A 16519-nucleotide genomic window follows, 5' to 3' on the forward strand; every position below is an offset into this window, starting at 1 on the left:
GACCAAGTAAGAGGTCGTCGGGACATAAGGTGAGTGGTCGCAGCCTCGCAATATCGCTTCCATGTGGGATTGACACCGTGCCGAGTTAGTTGATCTGTTCTGTACGGAAGAATACCCGAGCCGTGTTAGCCATCTGACCTGGTACCTGTAGCTCACTCACATCTCACTGCTCGTCTCTACCGTCTCGTTAGTACTATCTAGGTGTTGTATTATTAGGTGTAGGCATTTGTACGTGCTGTGCATGTACTACAATGATCAATAGGATCATTGATGCGACCAACAAGCTTGAAACGGGTCATCTATAATGACTGCTGGGCTGCCAGGTTTGGCATACGAAAGTAATGACCGTGAAAAGTGATTCTAGAGTGAGTGAAACCTAGCTGAGAGCTCTCGAGAGTACATACCTGGTTTGATTGAGCGAGCTCTCCAAGGGATTTTGGGGATTCACAATGTCTTTGAGATCCGACAGGTCCAATACAACGCACTTGAAATCGAAGGACTTGTCTTGCCGAGACGACAGCGCCTATCACAGCTCGAGAGCTGGCCAAATTACTATACAACCGGTTTTCTTGTCTCCACAACCACTTGGGGACACGGGCGTTTTTTCCTGATGTCGGCTTGGTCCGTCGCGGAGGCATCTTCCACCGCAGCTGCAGCCACTGTTTCTTCGAGGCGACGTGTGGAGGTCGGGGACGGTTGGGATCGGGTCGGCTCACCGATGCTCGCTTCGTCCCCGTTGTCGTCAGTGACTCTACGGCGCTTTCGGGCTTCGCTCGGCGTGCGCTCCTCCTGGGTCGGGATGGTGGGCGGAGGGCCTACGCCGATGGAGGCTACCGCGGTGCGCTGCGCGGATTTCTTTGCGCTGGCCTTACGTTTGCCTTTATCCTTTTTTCTCTGGACGGCGAGGGCGAGAGGGCTCCCTGGCGAGGATGCGGGAGGGCGGTCGACGTAGCTCACCGCGGATGCCTCCGCCGAGGGCTGGACTATGGCGGGTGCGGCGTCGGCTTGAGCCGTGGAGGCTGGGGGTAGGCTAAGATGCGGGATGTCGTCGGTCGCTTGAGCGGGGCGGAGGACCGGGGTCTGTGGCATCGGAGCTGCTTCCGTCACGCTCGTCGATCGCTGGGCCACCATTGCGGGTAGGCTTGTGAGCGTGGGGGACACGCTGCGGGATACGACTTCCGCGTACGCTGCGGGTCTTTTTAGGTTATGGGCTATCAATGGCTGATGGCGGACGTACAAGGAGACCAGCGGCCATCCGCCGTCATAGTCGCATTCCATGGGTTTTTGGACGGCGAGGGAGATATTCCTCTTCCCTGTATCACTACGCCACGGTTTGGGGTACACTGTTGCATTGCTGTGTGAGAGGGAGGCTGGCGTAATATGTTTTTGTACTCACGTTCGACGCTGTGGGGTTCGGGTTCGAGTTTTTCTTGTTCGCAGGCATCGTTCTGGTCTGTTTCCTGGGGTGGTAACAGTGCCGTGCGGTTTGGCGGCTGGTAGGTTTTTTAAATTGGCGTCTCCAGAACGGGGGACTGGCACAGGTGCGCGTTTCTCGTGCGAGTCCTGCTCGGCTATGGGCCGCGGCCTGGCATATTCATTGTCACGTTCATGAGGCTGGGGTGTCTGCGTGCTCGGAACTGGTCGTTCGGCGCTTTGATTTTGGGGGGAATAAAGACTCACAGGAGCGTAGTATTCCGGTGGATCTCCGTTTGATCTTTGGATTTGTTTCATTCCGCCGTTCGTTGAGTAGAGGCGGCATCCGGAGTGTTATGGTTCCTCGCAGTTGCAGATTGTTCTCAATTCTTCTTTGGTTATTGTTCTGTGGTCGGCACGCGCGGCCGGCTGAGATGGGATCTTGGAATTCACCGATTTTGTCTCCGGTTTCTTTTCTTTTTGGCCACGTCGTCGCCATGTTCGTGACATTTTTGACGTGCGGTGAGCTCGGGGATGTGGTTTGACATTGACATGGCATGGAGCTTTTGGGCGGGCGTTTCATCTCGGCTTTTGGGCGGTCGTAGGGCTGTTAATCGCGAGATGCGCGCAGTGGCGTTGTCAAGAAAGGCGCACCTGTCACTCGGCGAGTACGGCGGGCCCCGTGCCTGGGCGGTTGTCGGGTTTTGGTTCGCAGTCTCTTACGAGGCCTGCTTTGTATGTCGTGATGACGTGCGGCGTTGGGTTCAAATGGTCTAGTTTAGGGAGTTACTGGTACGTTCCTGGTAGTCAACTGCATCCGGTCCTCCTACTTTCCGATCTTTTCGCCCTCCTTTCCGGCATCTAGCTCCTCGTCATTCGCGATCCTTCGTAGGCGGCGGTCTAGCTCCTCGAGCTCTTCTTCCTCGATGTCGAATTCGTATGGGTTCTCGCCATCGTTTCGGAATGAGGGGAGGTGGCGGAAGCTGGGGTGGGGGCGCGGGAGGTTTGGTAGCGTGGCGTAGGTCGAGGCGTGTGATCTACCTTCGATGTTGTCTAGGGCGACCCATGGGACAGGGACGCGTAACGTGCAATAGGATCGGGCGCCCGAGATGGCGAACGTGATCCAGTGACGCCTGAGCGTCACGATCTGTGACAGCCTTCCGACTCCGGATCGCTGTGAGTCGGTGCAGAGGCGGATGAGCTGTTGCTTCGCCAGCTGTTTTAGTGGGCGGTCCTTGACGATCCATGTTAGACCGTTTCTCTCCTCCATCGTTGGCTGTTCGGTAACCTCGACGTCAATTATCGGGAGGTGTGAGAGTGGGATAATGAGTTGGGGTAGGGGAGTGATGGGAGGCGTGGGTTGTTGTCGTTTCCGTTTTTGGTTGGGAGGTGGTGCGTCTCCATTGTGTGGCGTTTGGGCCATTGTCGGTGTGTTGGGTGCAGCGTCCTAGGGCTGGTGTGTTGTAGGAGAGCGTTTGGGCTGTCTGGGCCAGTGTGTAGGCTTTTTAACCGATTTATTGGGCGTTTCTTCCTGGGCGGTTGTGGCGTTTTGTGATTACGTTTATGGCTTCTTGGGCGTTTGTTCTGTTCATGTTGCATAGGCATGTAGTCTAGTTCCCAGTGGGAAAGGCATGGTTCCATAGAGCGCGTATGTACATGGTTGTTTTGTCTCCATTTCGATGGGGAGGGCCAGCGACTGTATACTCATTCACGTGGTTCGGGCTGTCCCGGCTATTCACGTGCTTTAGGCGGGATTTGCTCTTCTTAGTCACGGGATGACTGTGCTCGTGATCTATATAGTTTTTTGGCATTTCCCGGTTGGCAAACTCTAAAGTTTTGTGTCCCTTTTTGGCGCCGATTGGCGTGGTTTGGCGCTCATTTAGACGCTCTATCGTCGTCGTCGTAGGGTCCTATCGCGTCGTGGAGGTGTTTTCTTGTTGAGGACGGTGTTGGGATTTCTCTACCCGGTCTGGGTCAGAATGACATGGTTCTATGTGGAATGTGGTTTATTCCTTCCCGCTACGGGTACCCGGATGTGGGTGGATTGCCTTGGGTATTGGCAGATGTGGGCTATGGTGGGCCCTGGGCATCGGAGCTGGTGTGGCTTCCGGGCCCTTAAAGTGCATGTTCGTTTCGTCTCGTAGAGACTACTTACCCCCGGACCACGAGAAGGTCTGCACAGGACTCGTCGATGACGACGAGCCCTCCCGGGGGTTTCCGCGATGCTTGCTTACTAGTATTGAGACGATCTGACGGTATTGCATGGTCCTCTGCAAGTCGCGATGACAGTATACTACAGATGTGTGCCACAGCGGCACGCGCAACGCGGGAGATAAATTCATAAAAAGGAAAGCGTCGAGATACGGAGTAAGGTCGCAGAAAAAGAGGACGCGCTATGCGGATGGTACAGTAAGGATCGATAGCTCAGTCTTCCGACAGATATCGGTACTCGAAGCGGAAGTCGCTCTTCTTGCGCTGACACCAAGAACCTTCCCAGTCGAAGTAAACGTAGACACCCTGCTCGTACTCCTCAGTAATCGCCTGAGGCTCTGAGTGTCGTTGGAACCATGTCAGGTACTTGACGTGAAAACGCCATGACTGTCTCTTCAGCTCCTTGGCCGCGAGGTACCTGCAAGGCAGGGGTCAGTCCGTTCAGAAAACAGCCACCAAAAGGAGGCACCACGTACTGTTGGTATGTGCCCGGGAGGTAGTAGAACACATAGAAGAGCGTCTCGACGTCCAGCTGAGAGAAGATACCCGCCGTGTTCAGGATCGGGTTGGGTGTCTGCGGGTAGTACGCTGGTGTCTGGATGGGGTTCCTCGGCACGTAATACTTCGGCCTGCATCACATCGCGCACGTCAGCAGCCGCACCCAGCACACACTCAACCATCCACGCACTTCTCAGTGTCTTGCGGCTGCGGCATGCTGGAGTAGCTGCCCTGCAGAAGCTTGTGTACCTGGTCGAGGTTCGACATCCGATGGGGCGCTGCAGACGCATCATATATATCAGCTCACCGTCCCACCCGTCCTTTGTGCCACAAGTACACCACGCACCCTTTTGTTTCACAGTCTCGAAGGACACCACCAGATCCGATAGCGATCCAGGGAATGCATTCGGCCGCGTCTGTGGCGCCTGCTGTGGCATCTGCGAGGGCACCGTCGAGCCGGGTCTCTGCGCGCCCAGGTTCAACTGCTGTGGTGCGACGCCTGGCGGTACGCTGTGGTCGTGGTCGGCTGCAAGACCCGCACCGGGCGCCTTGACACCAGGTGGGTATTGTGGCAGCTGCGTTGGTGGCAATGGTGACGAGCCACTCGATTGCGCGTTTACCGCGGGTGCTGAGGAGCCAGGGTATGCTTGTGCTTGCTGAGGCATTGGCGAAGGGCCTGCAGAAAGCTGTTGGGATGCGCTCGGTCCTGCTGGTGATGCGCCGTTCGCTAGGGATTGTGGCGGTGCGTGCGCTTCTGTTGGTGACTGCTACGCGGACTGTGAGAACCCCTTCGATAATCTGAAAATGCAACAGACTTACTACTACAGATGCCAAAGCTTGCACGGCTGTCGGTGAATATGTTGAAGCTGAGAAGGATCAGTTCAACGAAGGTTAATATTCCCATGGCGTCCGGTCACTGACCTTTGCGTTGTATGCGCTGCGGTGATGACGTCGCCGCAGGACCGCTGATCGAGCTTGGTGGTGCATCAGACAGCGCTGGAGAGTCTGAGTAGCTGTCTGCATGTTGTACGGATACCGACGCCGCAGACGACAACATCGGGCTTGCGACTGACGGATGTGTCAAGCTTGGCGAGGAAGTCACGGCGGAGACCTGATCTGGCGTAAGTGACGAGGTGGCTGTTGTCGACGATATTGATGGTGCCGTTGGTGCTGAAGGCTGGGTGGATGTAGATGGTATCGTTGCCGTTGTTGGTGTTTGTGGTGACTGAGCCGTTGACTGTTGTGTGGGCAGTGATGGCGCAACAGCTGCTGCCGCCGCAGCCGCGTAGCGGACTGGGAGAGGCGCCGGCCGTTGCTGTGGGGGTAGCCCCGCCTTCAGAATACTTGCCATGGGTTGTGCAGCGAAGTTCGCGTTTGGCGGCTTCACTGTTGCAGTAGAGTCGAATGTGTTTTTACGCGCGGCTGGTGACGACGCTTCGCCTGTTATCGAAGGCTCTGCGGAGGGTTAGCACCGAAATCCAGTCCAAAGAACGGTCAACGTACTGCGTAGCTGCAGCGTTGCAGTTGCTTTCTTCAGCACGGGACTCCCATCACGTTTATTACTACTCGCTACGCTCTCCTCATCATGTTCTTGTTTGGTGTCCGTGGAGGCAAGTCTGCATGCGCTTGTCGTCAAACTCCGGAATGGGAATACACGCGACCACGTACCGTCGCTAGCATCTTCAGACTCATCACTATCCTCATCGTTTGCCAGACCGAACTTCTCTTCCTCCTCATCAAGATTGAGCTCATCATAGATGCCCTCATCCTCGTCGAAGTCTTCGTCCTATACAAGAAGATCAGGAATGCTGCGCAAGACACAGGAGGACACGTACCGTATTGCTCTCGACGAAATATTGCACGTCCTCCTTGAGCCCGAGAACCCTCTCTGTCGGCATAGAGCCGTTGTCCATCAATCGCAGGATGAGCTCAAGTCGACTGATGTGCCACTTCCTCCGTTCATTGAGGTGTTCGAGGGCCTCCAACCGCTCAGCAGCTGCCCCTCCTGCCCTGTTCTTCTTCTTCCCTCCACCCTGCAACGTCTCAATCTCTGCCTCCGCTTGCTCGACCTGCAGTAGTAGCTCCTCCACTTGGATCTGTATCCACTGCGTGACCTCCAGTTTCTCCTGCGCCTTCGGGTCGAGCTTCGCATGTTGTGTCAGCCCCTCCTTCGAGAACGCTTTCGTCTTCATCTCCTTCTCGCATGCCTTGAACTTCTCCATTTGCTGTTCACCGCGTGCGACATGACAGAGAGGACAGACGAGTAAGTCAGCGACAGCACTGCGGTGTGAAGCATGGCCTCTCACGTGCGCGCACACATGGGGAGAGCAGCGCACGCAGGCAAGACGTATGAATGAACGCAGCAGGACTTACTGTCTCGATTAGTCTCCGGTTGTCGAGCAGCGCCGTCTTGTCCTTGATGTCATTACTAGCGACCCATGTCTTGATTTGGTCTCGCAGTCGCTGAAGCTTCTTAATCTGCGTCTTCAGGTCTGTCTCGAGCTTCTCCTTCTGCGTCTGGTTTGTCGACGCTTGCATCTTGTCGTAGATACTTTCGAAGAGTTCGACACCCTCAGCCACCTTCTTGAGGGTGCGGTCAATTTCGGCTGCAACAGTCTCAGCATTTTCATGCAGTTGTGACCACCGCTGAGGACTCACTCTGCAGCTTTCTCGCCGCCATGGTGATATGCAAGGAGCCGGATGTGCAAAGGAGAGCAAGCAGTGGCTCGGCGCGCGAGTGAGAGGAACACCGCGTGACATAGTGTCACACATTCACGTGATAATTAATGTGGCAAGCGCTCCGCGAGATCCAGTTTCGGACCAACTCAAGCGCTCAAGCGCTCATGTCCGGATCCTTGTTCTCGATCGTCCGCCCGAATCCTACAGGTCTCATTACTCCGACGTGTGTTACTGGTTCGCTCGTTGCGCTTATGTGCTCACTTTCATCTATATCGACCGCCCTGCATTCGACCCCGGGGTGCAGGACAGTGAATTTACCATGACTGAATGCACTTTCAGCCTGAACGTGTAATCAATCACGAACAGTGATACATAATGCAGGATAAGTAACACTCAGTCGGAGGACCGTAGTAAGCTGTGTAATGCTGAGATATCAACTTATTGAAGGAACTGACATATATCTGTAGTAGTATCCGAAATACATGTACTGTAGAGAATATGACGCCCATGGAAAAGTTATGAATAGGCCGAGTGTTGTTCGAGACGACGTCCGTCGACGGTCCTTACATCAGTTAAGCCTGTCGCCATTGACCGGGACCGGTGACCGACCATTTATCAAAATGACCCAAGACCACCGCCACACGAGCAAGTGACTTAACACCTGCCATATGGGCGACTCCGCGATATGTGTATGCTTGAAGTAGGGGGTGACATAGGAATCCATCGCACGGGTAAAAGCTGTCTCGTCAGTGCCCTGCGCAGAGCTTGAGGACATGATGATGCAGCAGCGGTATTGCCTCATGTAGGCTATTATTAGGATACAAACCAGAAGCCTCATATTCCTCATGATCATGGCTGAACATTGATGCCCAGGGGATGCTAGTAATACTGTTCCAAGCTACGGTAACCATTCGTTACGGACACCGAACGTTCGCATCGCCGCCTTGCTTAGACCTTCATGAGTTACTGCTTTTAAGACGACAAAGGCATGCCAACTGGTCAGGAAATTGTTTATCGAAGTGTAAATGATAAAACAGGGTTTACCGCTTGTTCGGCATGTAGATAGTCAAAGTGACACGATGTGGTGGTATGTGACATACCGGGAAGAGCGAGCGGCACACGACATCGATAGGCTATTGTTCTTGACAACGTCGGGGCGCGTGTGCAGGCGTGTGCGGCGAGCGCTGCGGGTGATGAACCTTCCCCTTTTGGACTTGTCTGTACCGGACGAGTATTGTGGGAAATTCAACCAACGCCTTCTTATGCCTCCCTGATAATACCCTCCGACGACTTCCTCGATTCCGCCTTCCGTCGCTCACTGTTCACGTCCCCCTAACGAATTTGCTTTCTTACGGCCAGACTCGATGATGAAAAGTCTCCGGAAGTCACTCAATAGTAGCAAAGACCCACCACAGCGCATCACTACCCCTTTACCGTCTCTGTCGAAGCCGCCCACTGCGATCCTCCCTCCCAAGAAGGTTATCAGGGCCCTGGGCTCCTACAAGTCAACCGCGCCCCAGGAGTTGTCCTTCGAGAAGGGCGATTTCTTTCATGTTCTCAACGATGTGAACAGCCAGGGAGTGTGGTACGAAGCCCACAACCCAATGACCGGTGCTCGGGGCCTTGTCCCTTGCAATCTATTCGAGGAGTTCCAGAAGGGTACACCAAAGTGAGTGTGTATCGGCCTTTGGGGTGCAAGATTCAAGTCTAATGTATGTGAAGGCCTCGCACACCAACTACTTCGACATTCAAGACCAGCCCACCTATGGGCTTTGCTGCCCCTCCTGTGAAACCTCAAGCCTTCTACGCCGTCGTTCTCCATGACTTCACTGCCGAACGTGCTGACGAACTGGATGCAAAGGCGGGCGATCCTATCACCGTTGTCGCTCAATCAAACCGAGAATGGTTCGTGGCGAAGCCGATCGGTCGACTCGGACGACCAGGCCTCATCCCTGTCTCGTTCGTCGAGGTCCGCGACCCCGCGACGGGGCAACCAGTGCGCGACGCCATGGCCCTCATTGACGGAGGGGCTCTGCCCCGTGTCGAGGAATGGAAGAGAGCCATGATGACTTACAAGCAGAACAGCATCTCGCTCGGCGTGTTAGATGATCCCGCCGCGATGGGCTTGAAGTCGGCCTTTTCAAACTCCAATTCCCCCGTTGCTGTCGTTCAACCACCGCTCCCTCCACTTCCACAACTGACGCGACAGCCATCGCCCCCTGTTCAAGACCCGCGTCCCCCATCGCCGAAGTTGCTGCCGGAGGGCATCCTCCTGTCCGCCGACGTCAAATCGTTCCATTATGAGATGGAGGAGTACTGGTACCGAGTACACTCCATCTTTCAGCCCTATCCTCCGCCAGGTTCCCAAGCGTTGCCCCCAGCCAGGCAACTTGTCTTATTCCGATCTTACAACGACTTCTACGACTTCCAAGTAGACTTCCTCGACGCCCATCCCGAAGAGGCGGGGCGAGTCGAAGGTCGCCCGCGTGTGCTGCCTTACATGCCAGGCCCCGTAAACGAAGTCGACAACGAGGTTGCTAATAAGCGACGAGCGGAACTCGACGAGTACTTACATAACCTCTGCGAGCTCCGGCACGAGTACCGGTATCTCCTGGAGCATTACCTTGTTCGAACGTTCCTGTCTCTGAAGCCCGGTGACGCCGAAGTCGAGGTCGAACCTCGGACGAAGGAGATTGACGCCCTGTTCCGGACGTCATACGTCGATCAGGGTGGCTACGATAATGTCGAGGCGGACTACCAGACAGAGCGCATGTCCCGGTTGCGCGTCTCCAGTGCTACGGACGACCGGAGCGACGTGTCCGACTACGAAGATGACGGTGGCGTTCCCCCGCCACAGGACCGTGACTCCTACCGCGACGGCGCTGACGAGGCATCGCCATACCTGGCGGCCGAACAGAATTACAACACCTACAATACTACTCAGCCCCTGCGGCCTAGGTCGAGGAACACCAATGGTAGCGATCGCGGGGAGAATGGCGATTTGAGGTACTCGCAAGCCTCTGTCTCCGCCTTACCCCCGCGGTCAGACTCGTACCAGAATGGCCAGTCTCGTACGTCGCTCGCATCCTCTCAAGGCCCCACGAACGGTTCCGGGCGAGCTTCGCAGGCGGAGTCTACGCGGACATCGACGTCGGGTCGTTCCCGATCTCAGTCGCACGCCGCTGCCTATGCGCCCCCCGTGTCTGCATCCAACCCACAGATTGCGTACGTCAAGATCAAAATTTTTGCGCAGAACGCGGAGGAAATCGTGGCAATCCGCGTCCATCCCCGTGTTACGCACTTGCAGCTCATGGTCAAGGCGTCCGAGCGACTGCAGAACCGTGTAGGGAAGCTGCGATACCGAGACAGTGTGTCGGAGTCGTTCGTAGAGTTGGAAGGCGACGAAGACCTTCGCTATTGGCTAGACAATACGGAGCGGCACGTCCTCTACGCCGGGTAACCGTGCGCGCCGAATGACCTGTCTCCATCTTTGCCATTTCTCACTATCTTATTACCTTGCTAGCTTCGACCGTCATCTGTAATATCTCTCGCTTTACGAGCAGAACATTTCTCTATAGCTGTGTCCTTCGTATGGTATAATGTTGTAGTTTTTCCTGATTGTCCTGTAGCACTGTGATCAATATGGAACAGCGTGTACTTCGTTCGAATGTAACAGACTTGTGCAACCGTTGTTGAGTCGCTTGGCCGCTGGTCGCGACCCCGCGTGTAAGGACTGCCTGCAGCTGAGCCTCGCGGCGTTAGACCTCGTGAGACGCGCGGTGAGCGCGCGCTTTCGCGGGCACAACGCAACTGCTCTTCCTGAGCCTCATTACACCCTCACACCACACAGCCGCCGCTGGAAGCCCACTCTCCGCCCACCCATGCCTCGTTGCAACAGCCCACTCTTTTAATACATACCCTGCTGCAACCCCGCATCCCTATATGCCTTCACGCCCTTCACGATCACAGCGAGAACTACCTTCTAGAAGCAATACCCCCGGTGTTTAGCTCGGCTCAAAGCCATGTCTGAGGACTTCTCTCCCTCCGCGGTGTTGGAGGGCATGATCAGTGGCACCTTGAATGTAGACGGTACCGCGAATTCGCCAGACACTGCGTCCGCGGAAACGACAGCTTCCCCGCAGCCTAAGCCGGCGTCGGAAGCGACGGAGGATGAGCAAGCCTTGGAATGGCACGAAGTCATCGAACTGCAGGCTTTCAGCGAGAGAAAAGTCTGGATAGAGGAGAAGATCAAGGTCCGGGGTGTAGTCTATTGCACTGGGCCTTGCTGACCGCTGCACAGTTCCTGGAGAGCCTTCCGCCCATTGAGGTCTTTGCGGGACTGGATGCCGTGCGCGCGTCTGCTGCGGAAGTCCCAGGGCTTGCTACCCGTGCTCAGCTCGAAGAGTGGTTGACGGAGCATGACAGGATAGAAAAGGACACCGAGATTTTTGATTCTGGTGAGCTGAAGAAGCTGAAGAAGTTCACGAAAGGTACGCAAACATACTCTGGAGACGCCATCCTATACGAACACATTATACCTTAGCCGCTGCCCAGCGCAACCTGTCCCCGGCGGACACGGACCTCATTGAACTCACACTGACGACTATCTACGAATTCGACAAGTTGCTCCATCTACTGCGAGACCGTTCCGATCACTTAGACTTGCTGGGGATTCGCCTGACATGGGAAGAGCGTCGTATTGGCGCCTGGACCGAACTTCGCAAGGTCCTCTCTGACATTCGCGAGTTCCTCAAGACGCGTGCACGGTGGTCACCGTCTGTATACGATGCACCTGCTGCTGAGGATGAAGTGACACCAGATTCGACACCGAGACGGAGAAACTCTGTCGTCTCTATCGCGTCCATGGCATCCGATGCGTCGTCCAGCCTCGTGTCTCCTGGGTTCTCTCGCAGCACGCGCTTCAAGCTAGCGGAAATGCTCTCCCGTGACGCAGCTCAGTTCGTGAGCCGCGTTTCCTCGCTCAAACACACTAAGATTGCTGGCGCGGGCAAGACACTCGACAAACTGATTGACCACAGCCGCAAGCCGGTCCCAGATGAGCTGCTCGATGAACAGGACAAGCTTGAGGACGAGGGCATCAACACAATGGAGGACGTTGGCAAATTCGTCATGGGTGTCGTCATGCAGTGGAAGAAGTAAGTTTACGCATCTCTTCCTTTTGACGCTGAACTAACAATCCGACAAGGGCTGACGAGCTGTACGTGGAGACCATTAAAGACAAGGTCGCTGCTCAGACCCTGCTGGAAGAGCTCGAGGTCGCCAGATTGGGACATCCTTCCTCGCGCCAGGATGTTGCCTTCTCATCCCGTGCGGTGACCATTGTCAACCGACTGCAGTCGCGCGAGAATCCTTCTTCAGCGTCCTCGCTGTTTCCCCGACCGATTCATCCCCTCTTTCCTGACCAGCCTGATGCAACCGATGCAACTATCAGCGTCCTCTCCTCCGAGCTGACAGCCGCCATGGAGCAAGTCAAGAAGGCGGAAGCTCTCGCGAGGGAGTACCATGCAACCCTGGAGGCTGTCAAACGTGTAGAGGCAGCTTGCAAAACCGCGTCGGGTCTGTCTGCGCAGTACGAGTCCATCCTCGAGCGCCTGCAGACAGGTGTTCCCACAGATCACGGCGACGGCAGCCCTCCTGATCTGAGCACGGAAGCATGTCTCGACGAATCGCGGCATGCAGTCTTTCTGGCCTCGCTACCCTCCATCATGCAGGAGTTGCAACGAGCCGACTCGGAGGCCACCAGCCTATTACCAAATGCCCGTGCCGCTCTTTTGCATCTGGACCATGCTGGTGTCGATCCTCAGTTCAAGATCCACTCCGCCGCGGAGATTGATCGTCTCTCAACTGCCCAACGAGCGGCGATGCGTATGCGCGAGGAGGTCACGGCCCGGGCGATCGCGTTAGACACCTCGAGGCGAATGTGGACATCGATGAAGCAAGCCTTCGCGGAGTCAGAGGACCTACGGCGTAACGTCTCTGCCGCTATTGACAAGCAGATGTGGCGGCAGCAGTTGCGGACGAGCGAAGCGCCACCCACCCCGGAGAGCCCGCGCACCGCTTTGCCCCCTTTGACCATCTCGCCTGGTTCTGTGTTGGCGAGAGTGGATCGCATGCAAGCGCAGCTTAAGCAAGAAGTGTTTGATCCTATCACGGCGGTGACACCCTCCGTTTGTGCACCTCTAGCAGACCATCTCCTGCAATGCTCAACCGCTTTGGGGGACGTCCTAGACAACCTGCGAAGATCTGCCAGGTTCTGGGATGCTGTGCGGAACCAGTCTACTGAAATGGGTGGCATTCGTGACGAAGCCCAGTCGCTGCAGGTCCAGATGGAGGACCTGAAGGTACGCTTCGACCGAGGTATCGAAGACGTTCTCTCAGGTACCCTGGTGGGCGACGAGTTGCTCCTTACAGAGGGTGGTCTGTCGAGCGAGCTCAAACGCTGTCAAGACGCGGTTCGCACGTTCAACCATGCTTTGCCTCGTCGCATTTCATTTGTAGGCGAGGACTACGCACCGAAGACAGGACAATCGCCCTCGCAGATACATCTGCCCCTCATCAATGGCTTCGACCTCGAGGCCGTCAGGCGAGTCGGCTCGTATGGCCTCCCGGTTGATCCCGCTTCGATGAACAGTGCTGTCCGAGCGGACTCCAATGGCTACAGTATGCTACTGTCCGGTGCGGCGAAGCATCTGGAACAGAGGTCCGAGCATTTCCAGCTGGTCAAGACTGCCAAGGCCGTCGACGTCGCGACCACTACTATACTCATCAACATCCGTCGAGTCGCTGAATCAGTCGCATCCATCAAGCAGTCCCTCGCAGATCCTTCTAATGTGTCGAGTCTGGAACGCCTCGATGAGTTGGTGGACGAGGTTGACCGCCTGACCGAAAGTGATGGCATGGACATCTCACGTTCTTTCTCTCCGGTCCGTGGTCTGCTCCATCGCCTGCAGACGATGCCGGACAGCTCTGAGTCCGGACTTCGCGATGGCATCGTACATGGCCGGCAACGCGCATTGGATGACGTTGAGAGCCAACACGCGGCCTGGAAGGAGAGCGTCGCGGACCTCCGGACAAAGATCACCCAGGCGCAAGACGCGCAACGGGCGATACTGGCGGAGCAGCGTCGTCTTGAGGAGGAACGAGCATTGGCGGCTGCGGCAGAGCAAGAGAAGTTGGCCGCAGAGGCTGAACTGGAGTCGCATGCTGGAGAGAAACACGGTTCCTCTGATGATGTGCAAGCCCCTTCGGTTTCTGCTGGCGCAATCTCAGAATCTCAAGCAACGTCAGAGGCGACAGAGACAGACAACCCTGGTGGTAGCGGGGAGCGCGCCACAGAACGCCATCTTGAACCTGTGGCTGAATCCGATATGGAGTCTTCAATTGCCCGAGATGAGCATGAACCAGGTACGGACTGTTGTTGAGTGATTGCGACTATCCTCATTCACTCTTCCTCAGATATCTTCAGTGTCGTCGCTCAGCCGCCCGGGGGGCTTGTTCTATCCGGCTCTTCTGAGTTGCATGAACGAATTCTGGCTCTCAGGAAAAGATTACGGTCCATACACATCAATGAGGTTGCAAGACCTAGTTCGCACTCATCAGACCTGTCGCTCCCGAGTGATGATCTTCGACGGGAGATGGATCAGTCTTTCACGGCCGTAGCGGCCGAAGCCCAACTTCTTACCTGTACCGGAACCGATGGACCACAGGTCAGAGCAGAGTTGCAGTCTCTGCTGAGCGAGGTCGAAGCTTCTTCTGCGATGATGCGAACTGTTCATGGGCTCGCTGACCTCGCACTCTCATTACGGGGTTGCGACGATGCGTTGAGCGATCTGTTGGAACACATTGACAGCTACCCATCTCCGCCTCTTGGGATGTTATCGTCTCGACATTTATCGGATGCCTCTTCTACTCCCGAGGAGCAACTCAATGCCCGGTTGGCATTCACTAGAGGACTGGTTGCTCAAATGGAGGCTTCGTACGCTGCAGTCGCTGGTGATCCGCGTGCTATACCCGAGCGCGATCGCATCTTGCAAACTTGGAGCGAACTGGAGGCCATGGGCAATGACCGCGTCAGTGGCACGAAGTCGAGACCTGGTAGCGTCATGAGTTCTGGTCGTAGCAGCAGAGCATCAGGTACCAGCACTGCATCTATCCCTGCCAAGAAGGCGTCGAGGTACGGGAAGCTTTCAATCGGATCCGCGAATGGGTTCCTTGCCCCGCCGTCTCTGGGCGCACGTCGCTCAACCTCTGGGTCGTCTACAGGCGGACATGCACGTTCCATGAGCAAGCCACCCACCGCTTCTGCAAGCCGGTCGGTATCGGGACCAACGGGCACATCTTCGACGCTATTTGGCTCGACATTTGCTTCCCGTCAGAGGACAAATAGCACCGCTTCGAACACCGCCGTCAAGACGCCTCTGAGACAACCTCACCTCACACCATCTCGTCCGCGCGCCCAAACGGGACATACACCTAGCACACCGCGGACCGCATCGCCTGCCTTTTCAGATATCTCATCCCTATCCGTATCGCGCCCAGGGTCGCACCTCTCTCAATCTTCAACCTCTCGATCGTCTTGGGCACGTGCACCGAGGCAATCATTCCCTTCTCTGCCGAGATCGCCGCCGCGTAATAAAGGACCTGCGATTGTAAAGAAGCCATATATCGCGAACCCCAAAAACAAGTTGGATGTCGCAGTTGGAGAAGTCGTCAACCGGTTGCCTGTAAACATCACCGTCGAACTTATTGCAGATACATGGAAAGATCAAAGTGGTAAATATTGGATAGGTGATCAAGACCCCAAGCTTTGTTTCTGTAGGATTCTTCGCTCGCAGACTGTCATGGTTCGAGTAGGTGGTGGATGGTCAGAACTTTCGAAGTACGTGGTAGACTGAATCTAGTGGCGCTCTGACTGACAGCCCTCGCAGATTCATCAAGGATCACTTCGCTGATGCATTCCGATTCCTTCCAGAATCTCCGCGTCTAGGCTCGCGGGAGGAGAAGTGGATCAATTCCACGAGCCTTTCGCAAGCCGCAATCCTCATGACTCCTCCGAACCCGCCAAAGACGCCCGAGCCTAACGAGCCGTTCATCCCGTCCTTCTCCCTGTCATCGCCGAGTGGCGCTAGTCCAAAGTCGATCAAGACCACGTCCTCGCCAGGCTCGCCCCTCACTCCTCTCCAATTCCTCCGACGAGCAGAGATGACCTCACGACCAGACACTCCGTCGAAGGTGACACGGCCCGGGGCCCCTATGTCCAACACCCCTGCGCGGCAACCCGCTTGGAGACCGTAGTTTTTGTTGTTTGTTTGTTGATCTATTGCTACTTGTCTCCTCCCTCTCCCGCATAGGACTACATATCGTAAGGTACGGACCGCTGGATTGTAATCTGACGTTGTGTTGTGCTTCGAGTATACCGTGTCCACAGTTTTCATTTTCTGGCCAGCAGGCGGCTACACCTGGTCCTCAGCAGGTGTATGTATTCAGGCTCAAGAGCAACGTCGACAAAGGTTAGTGCGAGCCTCAGCTTACCGATTATGGTATTTGTGGGTCCACTGTTGGTCCGCTTAAGCAATGGCGATGAACGATTGCCGCATTAGTCGCACTCTTATTGTCTTGCTACACACTGAGAAACAGCTGTGAACAGATCTTCCCCGACTCTTGCTCTATCTATTGTTGTCCTCTCGTACGCCTGCCA

General features: G+C 55.7%; 6 protein-coding genes across 6 annotated transcripts; 2 read left to right on the plus strand and 4 right to left on the minus strand.

The window, feature by feature from the left end:
- Window positions 1–376: 376 nt before the first annotated feature.
- On the minus strand, window positions 377–1444 carry B0H18DRAFT_1123157 (uncharacterized protein; the record flags this gene model as incomplete). The annotated part of the gene is made up of 4 exons (XM_048034647.1): window positions 377–523; window positions 580–1187; window positions 1238–1343; window positions 1397–1444. 4 exons carry the CDS (start codon window positions 1442–1444, stop codon window positions 377–379), a joined length of 909 nt encoding a protein of 302 aa, XP_047888775.1.
- A 795-nt stretch (window positions 1445–2239) lies between these two features.
- Window positions 2240–2836, minus strand: B0H18DRAFT_958033 (uncharacterized protein; the record flags this gene model as incomplete). Its single annotated transcript, XM_048042651.1, has 1 exon — window positions 2240–2836. The coding sequence occupies one exon, from the start codon at window positions 2834–2836 to the stop codon at window positions 2240–2242; it is 597 nt and encodes a 198-aa protein (XP_047888776.1).
- Window positions 2837–3627: 791 nt separating this feature from the next.
- Window positions 3628–6836, minus strand: B0H18DRAFT_1032092 (Not1 N-terminal domain, CCR4-Not complex component-domain-containing protein). The gene is made up of 12 exons (XM_048030093.1): window positions 6781–6836; window positions 6496–6728; window positions 5958–6347; window positions 5787–5908; window positions 5615–5666; window positions 5040–5575; window positions 4942–4988; window positions 4888–4920; window positions 4469–4750; window positions 4313–4400; window positions 4101–4253; window positions 3628–4042 (listed from the first exon to the last, which is right to left on the minus strand). Exons 1-12 carry the CDS (start codon window positions 6800–6802, stop codon window positions 3838–3840), a joined length of 2163 nt encoding a protein of 720 aa, XP_047888777.1. The 5' UTR covers window positions 6803–6836; the 3' UTR covers window positions 3628–3837.
- Window positions 6837–6964: 128 nt separating this feature from the next.
- Window positions 6965–7952, minus strand: B0H18DRAFT_1032095 (uncharacterized protein; the record flags this gene model as incomplete). The annotated part of the gene is made up of 2 exons (XM_048030094.1): window positions 7269–7952; window positions 6965–7211 (listed from the first exon to the last, which is right to left on the minus strand). A coding segment is annotated over exon 1 (281 nt), but the record flags the coding sequence as incomplete, so codon positions are not given.
- A 108-nt stretch (window positions 7953–8060) lies between these two features.
- B0H18DRAFT_1032096 (uncharacterized protein) lies at window positions 8061–10491 on the plus strand. The gene is made up of 2 exons (XM_048030095.1): window positions 8061–8470; window positions 8524–10491. Exons 1-2 carry the CDS (start codon window positions 8166–8168, stop codon window positions 10259–10261), a joined length of 2043 nt encoding a protein of 680 aa, XP_047888779.1. The 5' UTR covers window positions 8061–8165; the 3' UTR covers window positions 10262–10491.
- A 138-nt stretch (window positions 10492–10629) lies between these two features.
- Window positions 10630–16404, plus strand: B0H18DRAFT_1214275 (uncharacterized protein). The gene is made up of 6 exons (XM_048036570.1): window positions 10630–11054; window positions 11102–11291; window positions 11345–11957; window positions 12008–14226; window positions 14278–15700; window positions 15750–16404. The coding sequence occupies exons 1-6, from the start codon at window positions 10824–10826 to the stop codon at window positions 16114–16116; spliced, it is 5043 nt and encodes a 1680-aa protein (XP_047888780.1). The 5' UTR covers window positions 10630–10823; the 3' UTR covers window positions 16117–16404.
- The last annotated feature ends 115 nt before the right edge of the window (window positions 16405–16519 follow it).

The sequence above is a fragment of the Fomitopsis serialis genome, assembly GCF_022376445.1.
Source record: "Fomitopsis serialis strain Sig1Antser10 chromosome Unknown B0H18scaffold_92, whole genome shotgun sequence".
In the NCBI taxonomy this organism is placed as follows: domain Eukaryota; kingdom Fungi; phylum Basidiomycota; class Agaricomycetes; order Polyporales; family Fomitopsidaceae; genus Fomitopsis; species Fomitopsis serialis.

What these genes read in the sequence shown, in the direction of transcription:
- B0H18DRAFT_1032096 (XM_048030095.1), top strand. Translation starts at nt 8,166, where the DNA reads ATGATGAAAAGTCTCCGGAAGTCACTCAATAGTAGCAAAGACCCACCA. An exon ending in TTCCAGAAGGGTACACCAAA is followed by an intron (nt 8,471 to 8,523) that starts GTGAGTGTGTAT and finishes ATGTATGTGAAG; the next exon opens with GCCTCGCACACCAACTACTT.
- B0H18DRAFT_1214275 (XM_048036570.1), top strand. Translation starts at nt 10,824, where the DNA reads ATGTCTGAGGACTTCTCTCCCTCCGCGGTGTTGGAGGGCATGATCAGT. An exon ending in CCGAGATGAGCATGAACCAG is followed by an intron (nt 14,227 to 14,277) that starts GTACGGACTGTT and finishes ACTCTTCCTCAG; the next exon opens with ATATCTTCAGTGTCGTCGCT. An exon ending in GGATGGTCAGAACTTTCGAA is followed by an intron (nt 15,701 to 15,749) that starts GTACGTGGTAGA and finishes CAGCCCTCGCAG; the next exon opens with ATTCATCAAGGATCACTTCG.
- B0H18DRAFT_1032092 (XM_048030093.1), bottom strand. Translation starts at nt 6,802, where the DNA reads ATGGCGGCGAGAAAGCTGCAGA. An exon ending in GGCGGCGAGAAAGCTGCAGA is followed by an intron (nt 6,729 to 6,780) that starts GTGAGTCCTCAG and finishes AGACTGTTGCAG; the next exon opens with CCGAAATTGACCGCACCCTC. An exon ending in CGAGACTGTGAAACAAAAGG is followed by an intron (nt 4,401 to 4,468) that starts GTGCGTGGTGTA and finishes ATGCGTCTGCAG; the next exon opens with CGCCCCATCGGATGTCGAAC.